Raw genomic sequence first — 14,518 nt, forward strand, 5'->3', positions numbered from 1 at the left:
AATGTCTAGAGACAAATACAAAAGTTTGATATATGTTAACGGACAGGCTGTATCAATCAGTCATTAAGTCATCTGGTCATCTAACAGAGACTCCTGTGGCCGTGATTTGATGATTTGAACTAACTGCATAATAATTAGAATTACCCAATTTCCTTCGGGGTCAACCTTCAGGATCAATAAAGTTTTATTGAATTGAATTGAATCCATTTGACTGATCAATGGTTACTCAAACAGGGCAAATTTAGGGGAAAGTAAAGGGGAAGTAAAAGTATAATATCAGTTCCATCTTTCAAGAAAATTGGGAAACCACTTTAAGCCATAGTGTCTGGTCTTCATGTAGGATGATCGTGCAATTGATAAAAGTGCAAAAAGGTTTTTTGTTTATGTGTCTGGAGTGTGTTTGTCGCTCGATCACTTCAGGACACAAGAGGCTTATGTGGTTTAGTGATTTTCATGCTGTGTTGGATCAGGAGGGGGCAACAGAACAGCCTGCATTAACTCTGCACTGATCTCTGTCACACACACATGAACACACACATGCAGAATCAACAGGAGCTTTAGCGGGGGTGAGAAACGAGGCTTTTCTGGCTCCTTGGCGATCAGTTTACGTCAGACTATTTCATCACAAACACCTGCTCAACTTCAATGAAAGGATCTTTTTCCTCATGTGAAAACCTTTAATTGAGTACTGCTGTTTAAATCGTTTAATGATTTTATTTTTTACCAGAGAAGTGTTGGTTCCTTGTAGTCCTTACTTTATATTTTAAAAAACATCTCATCATTCATTCTTTCTGTAAAGCGAAAGCTCAATAATTGATTTGACTGATATGGACACGCATAAGCTTGCAGCAGCCATGTATAGACAGCTTTTGGCTACTTGAGCTGACAAGGCATGATTTGCTTTGTCACAAGCGTGATAATTACATTATGGCACATGGCAAGGATCCACATAAGGAGCTCCCACTCTGAGAACAAAGCAGGGCACAACTGTAGCTCATGGAAGGTTGTTGCTTTATGGCTGTGATTCATTTAGTCCACTGACTTAACTAAAAGTATGAATACCATGCTTGAAAAATACTTGCATGTTAAATTTGAAAACAAAAAAGAATAAATACATGTAAAAGCAAAAGTATTCAACACAGAAAACATACACCCTGTGAGTGTAAACCTATCCTAACTACCATAACCTATAACACTGATCATTAATAATCATCAGCATGTAAATATGACTCATATATTACAGTTTTTAACTGCTCTCTCTCTCTCTCTCTCTCTCTATCTATATGAAAGAGAAAGACAAATAGAGAGAGAGTATTTATATATACTATATTTATATATAGAGAGAATCATAGGTATTTCACATTGACCTTTCGTGCAAATTTGTAATTGTTGTACATTATTATTATTATTTTGTAACATTACAATTGCATTGCTGTTCCTTTTCCTACAAGACATTAACATGTACAGCAGCTGTGGGCAAATGATTCAATGATTTTGTATTATGAAAAATCCTTTGTGGAGTTTAGCACCTTGTCCAGTAAATGCCTTCCATCAAGGTGTTGCTGTACAGCAGCCAGGAAAACTCACCTTGTATGTATAAGGTCTAAAGAAGTGAATTTTGACTGATGCATACAGTTCACTGGCAGGCTAGCTTTGTCAGCATTATGGCTCCTAATTAATGAACCTTTTGGGATCAGTTTATTGATTTGATGCAGATTAGAACTCCACCCCCCTCCTCTCTCTCCTTTCTCCTTTCTCTCTTCTCTCTATTTCTGTGTGTGTGTGTGTGTGTGTTCACTGGATATGAATGATGATTCAGAGAACACCGGGAAAAGTGTCCTCATGACACATGCACAACATGCTGATGTTGAGATGATCAGTCCAACCACAGTGTGACAAGTCACCAGCTGATCATCAGTTGCAGAGATTCATGACAACAGTGAACAATAGTTTTCATTATTATTCTTATTATTTTTAATAATAATAATTGGTTGGAAACTATGAAGGAGTATTAGGGTCACATTAAGAAAAAAATATATTGTTGATCATTTTGGGAAAAAATTTAAAATGAGGAGATAACCATTGTTGTTTCAAGACAAACTGCCACAGCTGCTATACCCTCTACAAATTACCTTGTTTAGATGAGTTAGTGAAACAAATTGACGAGCCGTGTGGTAACACAACATACATTCTCTTTATTGCACGAGTGTGTAACCATCCATAACCTTGCATCTGACCGTTACAATCCATTTCCTTCATTTCCTTCTCCACATTTGTGTGTTTTCCCGTCTAACCAGATGCAGCTTTCTGCACCATCCTTATAATTATCACCACTCTGTGTTTATGTGCTAAAAGAGAAATCATTTCCTTCCTTGTTACTAAAACAGATTCTGAAGTACAAACTCACTAACTCAGAGGGTACAGCAACTGTAGCGGTATGTCTTGAAACAACAACTGTAATCTCCACATTTTGACTTTTTTTCTTAAAATAGTATCATTTGGGTAGCACTGTTGTTCTCTCAGTGCTCGCACTGGCTCTTTTAGGATCTATAGTTTCTAATGACATCAAAAACATGCCAGGTGAATTTTCCTATTACTGTGCTGCAGGAAAAAGCCACTGGTTTACAGCAAGTGTAGGTCTCCATGTTACGAAATGTTAGCAAATGCAATGAGCTTCCCTGTACAGAGATCAAAGAGCATATCTTTCTGTTATCTCTGTCTTACTATCTAAATCAGCAAAATCAATGTTTATTTATTTTTTGAAATAAAATTGAACCAAAAAGTTGTGACTTAAATTGTGATCCTGCTTTCCTAAATATTGGCTTCCTGCAGCATTACTTATTTCCAAAGCCTCTCAAACAGACATGTCACATAAAGCCAAGGGGCTGCAAAGAGCCGAATACTTTTTGATCTCCATCCTATTATGGCCAGTCATTAAGGCTCCTCATAACATCAGACTGTGCTGTTCCTATGGTAGGATAAATTATTCAGACAAAGCAATAAAAATCAACCAATATAAATCCAGTAGCTTTTTTCAAAATTAAACTGCCACCATGATGATGTAGTGGTACTCCAGTGTCTCAATAAACTAAAAATACTTAGTTTATCTGTGAGAGTTAAAGCATGCATCAGCATTTTACAACACATTTGCATGATGAAAGGGTTGGGCCATGCTCATCTTTATTAATGCAATGTTATGCAATTAGGCTTTCACTGTGCCACGGGGTTCTTAATCATTAACATTGGAGATTTAAGAGTTTTGCATTGATTTGTTGTGGCATTGATTCCTTGGTGGGATGGATACAGAGACAGGGCGGATGGTCAGAGTGACCTCCACTATAATGATAGAGGTTAAATCTTTAAATTACTTAATCCAGAAAGGCTGAGGTAATGTTGTAAGATATGCATTTTATTTTATGTTATATGTGTTCGTAAACATTCCCACACCTTAATACTCTTATTCAAAATGTCTTAGTACATTCAACATTTTTTTAAGTCCACTTGACCAGATGAAAGAGATTTTTATCAACAGTGCAAAAATTTAATTTACAAAACACTTTTGCAAGATATGCTGAGATGTTTCTTCAAAATTTAGGGATGCTGTGTTATATTCTTTGTTATACTGGAATTTGAAGTTGACAAAAACAGAGATATCATGTTAATGACACGCATGTAGCAAAATGGCAGTTTTCCTTCTTATACATTTATGGATAGAGGCTCCATTCATCTGACAATGAAAAGAGAAAAATAAATTACTTGCTGTCGCCTGCTGATACTTGCTAAGTGGGACTACTAAGCAGATTACCATTAAATTTGTTCTGAAAATTAATGATAACTGTAATCAGTCACTGGACACATTATCGGGTACACCTTGCTAGTATCGGGTTGGACCCCCTTTTTCTTTCAGAACTGTGTCAATCCTTTGCAGAAAAAATAAGGGTTTGGAACATCTCTTAGAGATTTTGGTCCACGTTGACATGATAGATCACACCGTTGCTTCAGCAACCATCAGAAGATGGATACTCTGTAGTCATAAAGGGATGGTCATAATCAGTAACAATACTCAGCTCGACTGGGACTTTTAAATGATGCTCACTTGGTACTAAGAGGCCCAAAGTGTGGCAAGAAAATATCTCCCACACCACCGGCAGTCCAAAACATTTATACAAGGCAGGATGGATCCATTCTTTCATGTTGTTTATGCCTAATTCGGACCCTGCGGTTTTCTGTTATGTTGCTGCAGAAACTGAGATTCATCACACCAATTTTTTAATCTTCTATTGTCCAATTTGTTTGAATTTTAGGCTCAATTTTCATTTCTTAGCCAAAAGGAGTGGTGCCTGTGTGGTCTTCTGCTCTTTCTGTGTAGTCTTCACTACCATCTTATTCAAGGTTTGGCATGTTGCATGTTTGGATATACTCTTCTGCAAACCTTAGTTGTAACTTGTGGTTTTTAGAGTAACTCTTGTTGACTTCCTATCAGCTTGAAGCAGTTGTAGATCTCTGTCTTTAGCAAGACATGAACAATTCTCTGTAAACCTTAGAGATGCTTATGTGGGAAATTCCAAGTAAATCAGGAGTTAAATATTCAGACCAGCCTCCTTGATTTTAGTCCCATGCTCCATCATTGTGTGAATGTGAATTATGGAAAATGCTGGCCAGATTTCCATTTACTTTGGTATATTCCTGATGTTTCTTTAAAAAAATAAAAATAAAAAAAATGAAAAAATCTTGCATTTCAAATGATGGATTGCAAAATTTCACTTAAAATGGCCCATTCTACCAGGATTTAATACTAAACTTTTCTCATTAATGACAAGTTAACTACACTTTCTCATTTTTGTAATAGTCATTTTATCTTTAGTTGAAGAAAGAGGAAATTCTGTGCAGCCTTAGTCATTCAAAGCTGCATCCAAGACCACAAGAGATGGGCCCAGCTCCAAATGAAAATGTTTGTGGCGTCTTGTAAATTCCTGTGGAATAACTAACAGGAAACTACAGTCGTCAAAGAGAACTTTCTTAGAGAGGAGCTGCCAGTGCGTCTTTTACGTCAGCTAGAGGAGAAGTTTCCATGTGGCTCTCTTTGGTAGGTTTCCACTGGGTCTTTTTACCCACTTTCATAGCTGAGTGTGTGAGAGAAGTGCTGTTAAATCACTGAGTCATTAGGTGGAGGTGGATGCCGCTTTGTGACAAAACTTCTTAAAAGCCTCATGAATAATAGATTTTAGTAAAACAGCCAGGAGCACACTGTTCAGTCTGAGGTTAACGAAGCCACGCTAATGGAAATAAATGCAAACACACAATCACAAACACATTGAGCATTACAAAATATCCTAACCTCCACAGGTCTAATCCCCCACAGTAAATGAGTTTTGAAAAAAAAGTATTCAGGCTGCTGTGTGAGTAAGCAGGCGGTACACGAACCGTGAAAGGTTTTCATTATCTGCGTCAGGCTTAATTGTCGGCTGAGGTGATAGGGTTAGCAGAGATGTGTGTGGGCTGCCAAGGAAAAGAGCTGGGCTTGATTTGAAAAGAAGAAAAAAACATTTGCACAGACACTGAAGCAAATCCCCGTTCTCATTTGATTCAATTAAGAAAACAATGTCAATTAAACCAATTTTCTTATTATTAGTACGCTTCATTTATCAGTCCGTTAGAAATGACGAAAAACATGATCAATGAGAACAACATCTTCAGGAATAACATATTTTATACACTTTTTTCTACAAAACAACAATTTTACATTAAATTAGATCATTGAAAATCAATTAAATGTTGCTGTAAAATATTGTCAAATATAAAAAACATTAATAGAGAATGCCTGCGAGTGATGTTTGATGAAGCACTCCAAAGAAATACTAAAATACTAAAAGAGTAGGAACAGCAGGAGGCAATACAACAAGAGATGCAGTATAAGCTTCAAGATATGGAAGGAAAAAAACCAAGAGATGCAGTGAAAGCTCCAAGTCACAGAAAAGAAATAATGAAGGCTTGTAAGTGATGTTTGATGAAGTACCCCAAAAAAATACAACAGGGACAAGGAACAGCAATGAGAAACAGGGAACATATTGTTAGAATATTTTGGTTTGAGGGAATGAGTAATGCAGGAGGGGATAATGAAAGTTGACCCAAAGTTATATTTTTTAATTTTTTTATCAGAAAGAAAAACACAAAAAACCTGAAACACTTTTACCTGCCATAATGGTGTCACCTAAAAAACAGAAAAACATTTTGTGTGTGATCATTGATTCATTTGAACACATCTGTTTCACATCTTGATGTCCAAAATAACAGCACGCTACAAAAAAGGACTGCATCGTTAAGTAGACTTTGCTACAAATATATATTTCTTGTTCTTATTACTCCACTTTGACCCTTGAGCCTCCAACAAATTCATGCAGCCAAAACAGTTATTTTCCAGCACTGAAGCTACTTCTTCCACCTTCTTTACAGCACTGCAAAGGTGTGAGGGTAAATCTTGTGTTGTCTATATGTACATTTCAATATCTGAAAAGCTGATTTGATTGATAACACTGAAAACCGTTAAAACTCAAAAAAAAAGAACTTTATTATTTTTGAATATATGCTTGGATATTCAAAACAATGACTATCATACATTTTTTGTAGTGTAGTTATTGCTACAAAAATTAAAAATAATATAAAACTAAAACAACAACAAAAAGCAAAACACAATACTGTGTTCTGACATTGATTCATTGATTGACTCTTGAGTCTCTAATTTGGGAAAGTTTGCCAGCTTCCAGACTACTGTACTTTAAATGAATACAGTGTTGGTCAGAGTCTCTTGGGATAATTGTAGCAGCAGATGTAGTACACAGATCACGCCAAACATGACCGAGAAGTTCATCAGCAATTCTTGGGAGTCCTCCGCAAAGTCACTTTGAATTATAACAGCCCAGAATGAATGAGAGATAGTCAGATGGTAAATTGATTAATGAAGTGGGCAGCACATTTGGTTTCTAGTAAGATCAGACATTTCTTTGAAAGAGACTGATTTAATGGAAAGTACAAAACAAGAATCCTGGCTTTCAGGATGCTTCTTAAAACATATTTGCCTAAACAAAACAAAAATAGCATTTCCCTGCATGGACATATCACTGGAGGTTAACTTATCTTTTATTTAACTAGTTCATGTCACTTACCTAACAATTACTTCTGGCCCTAAAAATAAGGCCTAAATAATTTAGTTAATAACATTGAATATTTATTGCAAAATATATCATATATATAACCATATCCACTTAGTCTTCATTAAAGAAATTAGATTGTAAGGTTAAAGATCAGAGCACAAAATGATCATATCTGAATCATCACCGAATAAAGAATAGTATGTTCTTCCTTCCTCTCGTGTTTTACTGATACAGCTCAAGAAATGAAACGACATTTTCAGAGACTTTAAATACATTTGAATATAAAACAGGTGTGTTACCAAATTAGCGCTTCGGTATGCATGATCTAGGATACAGAGGGATTTATTTCAAGCCTCCAAAAGGAACTTTTGCAGTGCAAATATAAGCAAAGACACAATCAGACATTACATGTTGAAACATGTCAGACTTTTACCAGTTTCTGCTTAGATCTAATGAGCATTTTGTTGTACGCTAGACATAGCCCATCTGTTAGCAGCAGAGCGTCATTTAAATGCCCACATAAAGATGCAGACTTCCATGTAAAAGATAAATAGAGTCCTTTTTTGTTTTGTTTACATTGGATTATCCAGCTGAATATTGTGCTTTAAACAACTTACATGCTTCAGCTAAACATGTTTTGCAGGAAACGAGAGACAGCCGGTCCTGTCACGAACACATACTGTATAGCCCCAAGCTAAAGCACCAACAACAGTGACTGTTATTCTAAATGCAAATTATAACTTCTGCTTATTCAAAACAGCTGGTGAAATGTGCTGAGTGAAGGTTTTGGGGGACTATATGTACAGTAAGCTATTCATTCATTCTTAAACCTGTTCCTTGGAGGTGATTCAGGTCTCTGGTTCCCAAACCAGTGATTGTGTTTTGATTGGCTATTTGGCCACATTGCCTTTGCTCCCTCTGCACATCATCAAAGCCATTCATCATTTGTTGATTAGGTGTCTTCAACCTCTATAGTGGACTTATCTCTAAGTCATCACCTTGCAAAATAAAAAAAATATCGTGTGCTTAAAACTGCTGGCTTCATTCATCAAACTAACCAAGTCAAGTTTAGTCAAACACATTAGTCATTGTACTATTTGTTGCCAACAGTGAATTTATTGATTAGTTACTCACAGTCTTCCCAAACCAGCCTAATACAATCAGTGTCCATGTTCTGTCCAGCCCACTCAGAAATTCAGTTTCCACTGCTATAAAACAGAGAAATGTTGGTGACAACTTGTTTTAAAAATTATTTGAATGATTCATTAATTATCTAAGCAGCAGATTCTTTTTCTGTCAAAATCTGACCTTGAGTAATCATTTGACCTTTCACCAAATAGTGTGAGTCACAAGTTATCTTAGAGCTTCAAAATCAGCCATTTATAGCTGTTCTGGCATTTAGTAAATCATCATCAGTAAGTCATTTTAAAAACACAACTACCAATAAAAATGACATAACCTCATTCTGTATCATTATGGATATTTTTAGTTTTATGGTCTTTAAAGCAGACCTGTCTATTTCTGTTAAATTTGTAATGTTACAATGGCGACTGCTCAACTAATGATAGAGGCATATCAGAATCAGACGAATATGTAGAAGTAATGAGCCAAAAGCTCAAGTTTCAGACTGCTCTAACTTGCTCCATTTCACATACTTTTTTTCCTACTCTTGAGTATGCATGATGTCACTGAGTCTAGATAATATTGTCATTACAGACCCATCCACCTGCTATTGAGCCTGTGTTTTTATCAGGGATAGCCAATCAGAAGAAAGTTGGGTTAAAGGGAGGTAGATGCGAACTAAAATACAGATGCTGGATGAAATGAGGGACTGTACCAAGGCCCAGTATAAGATTAATCGGGATTGTTTTGAAATAATAATAGACGAGAGTCCAAGAGTAGCAAGAAGATCTTGATAGATTGTAGAGTGAATCTCTACATTTTATTAAAAATCCAAAGTCTCTGATAACTTACAAAAACCAATATTGGGTTATCTTTCTCTATGAAGCGATGCTATTTTACACTATTGGACGCCTCTTTGTCGCCATATCAATAGTTACTAGCTATGATCCTCTAAATTGGCCTTTTTTGATGTGACTAGAGTTCTGACAGATGTGGGGACAACAGTGTTTTGCTAGACATGGAATTTACAGGAATACCTTAAACTTAAACATGGCTATAGCTATTGGTGAATTTAAATCATCATATGGATTGCAGAAAAGGAGACGTTTCATTATTTTTTTTTAGAGGCCACTAATGTTTTATGCTATTTGTTTATTGCATATTAATTGTATGTATGTAGACCTTGTATTTTTTGTTGTATTTGTGGTATTTTGGGGATATATGTCTGAAAGTTGCATTGGCCAAATCTCCCTTGCAAAACAGATTTGATTTCAAAGGAACTTTCTAAATAATGCTAAATAAATAAATAAACAAACACAAAGCTGGAAATGAGCACAAGTCTCCTTTAATAAACCAAACAAACAACAGACTGCAGAAAGCTTATTTTAAATTTAAACGAATCATATGTTGCAAATTTGATGGAACAGTTTCTTTGATTGACAGATACTACACCTCCAGTCTTTACGTTACCCACCAGGTGTCAGTAGCCTACATGTCACTAATGTACTGCATGCTGCAAAAGCAGACAAAGAGTATGCCTGGATCCCCAGCATTTATACATGCCAGTGGATTAACTAAGCACAAACTGGAACCAAATGTGCCACAGCATGTTAGAAATTATAACGCTGAAGCTGCAGACAAACTGGTTCTCAATAAAAAAAAAAAACCAACAACATTTGCTTCTTTGATACTTAAAATGATCTTAAGACAGTTTAACTGCGCTAGATGACTAAGTGTTTTCTACGAAACATGACTAAGAGCATGAAGTAGTCTGAGCTGAAAGAGAAGCTTTGATCACTGCCCTACTTTTCTTGGGCTAAAGAGGCGATGAGGCGGAGGGAGATGCACGCGAGAGGCAGGGAGGGGGGCGGTCCTACGTGTCCTCCTCCCCAGTCTTGAGCTCAGTGGTGTGCAGCATTTGAACAGAGGCAGACAGGGGAAGCAGAATCAGTGGCTAGACATGACCTTAGAATAAATTTGAGGAGTAACCCGATGGTTTCAAACCACGGACCTTGAACATCTGGATTTCCCTTCGTATTGGATATTTAATTTAAAAGGAGGTGTTGGAGGAATATCTCCCCTCAGCGTTGGACTCTATCTACCAGTTCCTCAGCATAAAACCATACCTGGCGCAGGTCTCAGAGTCTCCTTAATCTTATTTGTAGATAGACAGCGAGCCCGGCTGGCGACACATTAGAGTATCTTTATTTAAAGCGCTTTAACAGAAAATGTGAATCCCTGCCTTCTCCGTGAGGGAGCCGAACCCCCGTCGTTGGAATCTGAAACAGCTGGCTTGTGTCTAGAAAATTGTGGATTAACGATTTTTTTTTTTTACCCCTTCTCCCAAGGAACCTCGGACGTCTTTCAGTGGCCTGTAGCCACAATGAGCGTCGATTTAATTGAATTAACTACATGAGCGGTGTCAAAAGAAACGCGTTTCTCTCCGATTTAAAAAGGGAAAAAAATCCATATCTGCTGAAATAAACGGCGCCAGGAAAATATGGAAAACGAGGTGTTCACTCCTTTGCTGGAGCAGTTCATGCTCACACCTCTGGTCTGCTGGGTAAGCTCCCTAATTAGCTATTCAGATGTGTCTTGAGCTCGCCAATTAATCACCCCATGCTGTTCTTTTATTGATTATCTATTGTCCCTTTTTCAGGTGAAGACGGTCGGACACTCGACGGTGACCGATGGCACCAAATTATCGGAATATATTGAATTAGTGGATGGGATTTACCTGAATGAGATAATGCTTGAGATGTAAGTAGTTTGCGGCACACATCCAGAAATATTACCCATCATTGCATTAACAAGGGTTACATGGTTAAACCGTACCCATTCTCTGTGGTTATATGTATGCATTTTGGTCAGTAAACGGGGTCTGTGGGTGTGGAGGAAGGTCAAAGTGGTACTCACCCTGGGGGTTTTTCGTGGGGTCATCCCCTCATGAGCAAATTAAGCAACTGCAGCCTCTGTCCGGCGCTTAAAATGAATGTAGGCTAAGCACAAAGGGACCTTGTATTGGGGTCAATGATGGGTCGCACTGTCAGAAATCTTTGCAGACCGTTATTGTCAGGGGTTCTTTAGAGCTCTGCAGATTGTCTGCAGGCATGTTTGCTGCAAAGATGCGTGCGTGTTTTCTTTTAAGTCATCCTACACTATCATCTGCAGCCGACTGGAAGGCACCCCGCCCCTGGAAGCTGCAGCCTCACGTTTCCTGCTGTGCTGTAGATTAAACTAGAAATAGTAGCCCTAAGAAGAATCCCTGGTAGCAGCACAGAATCTGGATGTTGACTGCACTGCAATGCAGCAGGCCAACATTTGGTTTACATTCAGCTGAAAGGGAAGGACTGCTTATGTATTGGGAGTTCTGTTGATTGTGAGAGAGGTTGGATGTTTGATAAGGCAAAGGAATTTCATGTTCAGTTTGTCTGTTTCCAGTCATATATATATATATATATATATATATATATATATATATATATAAAAAAACATGGCAGAACACCGCTTTCCATTCCTTTGTCTGGCTCCTGGCTGGTACTTCCTGCTAGCAGGACAATTTTTCATATTTTCCGCTAATGCTACACTCCACACTGTCAGCATTTATCCCCCCGCCTGCCTGTCTAAGCACCATTCAACCCAGCCTGCTCCCACTGGAATTGATTTTCACCTCTCAAGAGATTATGTGTTGCACTTTCATGTGACAACTTCTTGCCACATCAGTAGCTCGGGGAAATGTGTGGATATTCTAATCTGTCTTTCCATTGTTTTGTGTACAGATTTATGTTAGTAACAAGTGTGTAGTGTTTTGGAAGGATAAATGTGTGGCTGCATTGCATGAGGAGCTGATTAACCCCCCACACGGTTTCCTCTTTTTGGATGGTTTCCTCTTCCTCCTGTCCTGCCTTCTTATAATGTCCTCGACCTCTTGCTGTTCGCCCATCACTCTAAGCTGCCTATCTTGAGGTTTCAACTATCTCTTCCAGCTCTTTTTCCCATGCTTGTTTTCCTCCTCCAGGCTTTTTCTACATGCTGATGTATTCTCCAAATGGCAAGGCCGTCTTTCCTCTTCCACACATAGCTTCTTCAAACAAGTCTGCTATATTTTTAGTGCATTTTACCCCTTATGGGACACACTATGGTGGAAAAAGAAACAGGAAGGATATGGGGGGAAGGGAAGGGTCAGAGGACCGAGGAAGGCAGAAAATGATTTGCCAAAAAGCCAGAGATGAAAAAAAAACTTTGACATGACAGGAAAGATTTGCAAAAATAGAGCAAGTGTTTAACACACAAAAGACAAATTCACATCCCTGGTTTGCTGAGCCACAATGGCAATTCCTCAGTTCTACATATTAACACAAAGGTGTGTGGCCATGTAATTGGTAGGATTTCAGTCTGCAGTAAAATGGAAAGAGCCAGAAGGAAATTTCCTGTGGATGGTTGAGAGCTCTATGCTAAAATGAACTGTGACTGCCTTAGTGATCGCCTGACAGGATGCTGGGAATATTCAGTCACAGCCCGCACAGTGTGTTTATGTTTGTGTGTGTCTGCATGCTTTTCTGCAGGGCTTCTGTCTCTGTGTGGGAGTTTGTGTATCTGTGGGTTTTTTTTTTTTTTCCCTGTGTATTTGGTTTTGGACTGAGGCAGCTGTTGGTAGTCATCTTGTTCAGCCACCCTCCCACTCAAAGGGCTACAGTATTGGTCAGATGTATTGGTCAGATTTAGTGTTGGTAAGACTGCTCTTTGTCTGCCTCTCCTGCTTTACAGGCACTGCAGGATTAACTTCAGCTAACTGAAATATCATAAACTCAACTGTATATTACACCTCATGGTTGTAAACTTTGCAGCTGCTGCAGAGCCCTTTGAATAATAGCTATATCATTTTTTTCATTGTCATCCTTTTGTAAATGTAACATGAGCTTATTCAGTATTAAGACCATAAATGTGGTTGAAAGCAATGCGTGGTGTGTGGTTATACTTCCTTCGGCTCCATCTCTCATTAAAAGTAGCTTAGAAACTTCTCCGAATACCTGTAGGTGATAATTAACAGGGCTCCCACTAGAACACTCTTACTCACACATTTAGTTTTTTCCTTTTCTCCTCTGTTCTGACAGCTTGAAACATATTGTAGTGAGTGTTATTGCTTTGCTTGAAATTGATCCAGCTGCACTAAAAAGCTGTACTCTACTGGTGTTACCCTCCAGCTGCTGTTTACATTAAAAACCAACAACAAAAAAACACCCACTAGCGTTCAGCACAGTTAGCACTGCATTTAGAAGAGTCAATGATATAACTACAAAACTTGCATAAATGAGTGGATGGAAGTCGGCATACTTTTATGTTAAAATAAAACATTAATATATATAGTGTGATCACTTCACATGCATGCCTAATTACACACCTTTGTGGTATTTTATTGGCAACATCAGCTGTTGTAGAGCAAGCTTTAGTATTGCTGTGCGCATGTCTCTATCTAGCACAAAGCGGGAGACATGGCAGACCGGCTGGCAGCAGTTGTCATGAGGACAGCATGGGAGAGCACAGAAAGAGCTGAGAGACCCCAGGATTATCTAACGGTTTGCTGACAGACACCCAGATGGCACCGTGTCCCCTCCCCCTGCCCTCGTGTGACTGACATTACCTAGCCAATTACATCGCCTCCGTAGTGCTGTCGAACCAATTAGTTTTCCCGCCCAGCAAGAAAGTGCCAATTAAAATTTTGTCAGAGTGACAACTGTCCATTTGAATTCTTGGCTTTTTTGCAAAGTCTGTAGACTCGTGCTGGCTCCTTGGCCTGTTCGGTCACCCGGTCAGTCCGTCCTTTTACAGGCTGCAGTTACCTGATTTATTTGAGTGAGACAGACAGTTGATGGAAATCGGGTGCACAATATTTGTCATGTTGGATGGCAGTGCTTTTCTAGCATTGCAAAGCTGTGAGCTTTGCAATGCTAACTTTGCAATGCTAACAACTTTAAACTAGAAAAGATGTTCAAAAAACTGGCTGCTAATTTTACTGAAGTAGCTACAAGTGTAAAGTAGTAACGCATATGTGAGAAATGGAAAGAATGCGGTTCCACATGTGCTGTGGTCAGTACTTCTGTTTATTATTCAGACAGATCAGTGCATGTCTGTCTGAATGGGTGCACATATGGGAAAGAGAATGTGAGAAAATTGAGCGTAACTACCAGCTGTCAGAATTTTCATCTGCATAGTTTTTTTTTTTCTCAGTGTATTTCAGTACACTT

At 38.2% G+C, this 14,518-nt stretch overlaps 1 protein-coding gene across 6 annotated transcripts in view; it reads left to right on the forward strand.

Moving 5' to 3' along the window:
* Positions 1 to 10,136: 10,136 nt before the first annotated feature.
* ccdc88ab (coiled-coil and HOOK domain protein 88ab) overlaps positions 10,137 to 14,518 on the forward strand; it is a 68,253-nt gene continuing 63,871 nt past the window's right edge. For 2 of the 6 annotated variants that reach the window (XM_084948232.1, XM_084948231.1), the window contains exons 1-2: positions 10,152 to 10,836; positions 10,933 to 11,033. In XM_084948232.1, coding sequence (XP_084804358.1) covers positions 10,774 to 10,836; positions 10,933 to 11,033 — 164 coding nt within the window. In that variant the 5' untranslated portion in view covers positions 10,152 to 10,773. Of the gene's footprint in view, positions 10,837 to 10,932; positions 11,034 to 14,518 lie in introns of all 6 variants that reach the window. The other 4 variants (XM_084948229.1, XM_084948234.1, XM_084948230.1 and 1 more) reach the window with 4 other exon arrangements.

Source organism: Perissodus microlepis, chromosome 13 (assembly GCF_051167445.1).
Source record: "Perissodus microlepis isolate ML-2025 ecotype Zambia chromosome 13, ASM5116744v1, whole genome shotgun sequence".
Taxonomy (NCBI): domain Eukaryota; kingdom Metazoa; phylum Chordata; class Actinopteri; order Cichliformes; family Cichlidae; genus Perissodus; species Perissodus microlepis.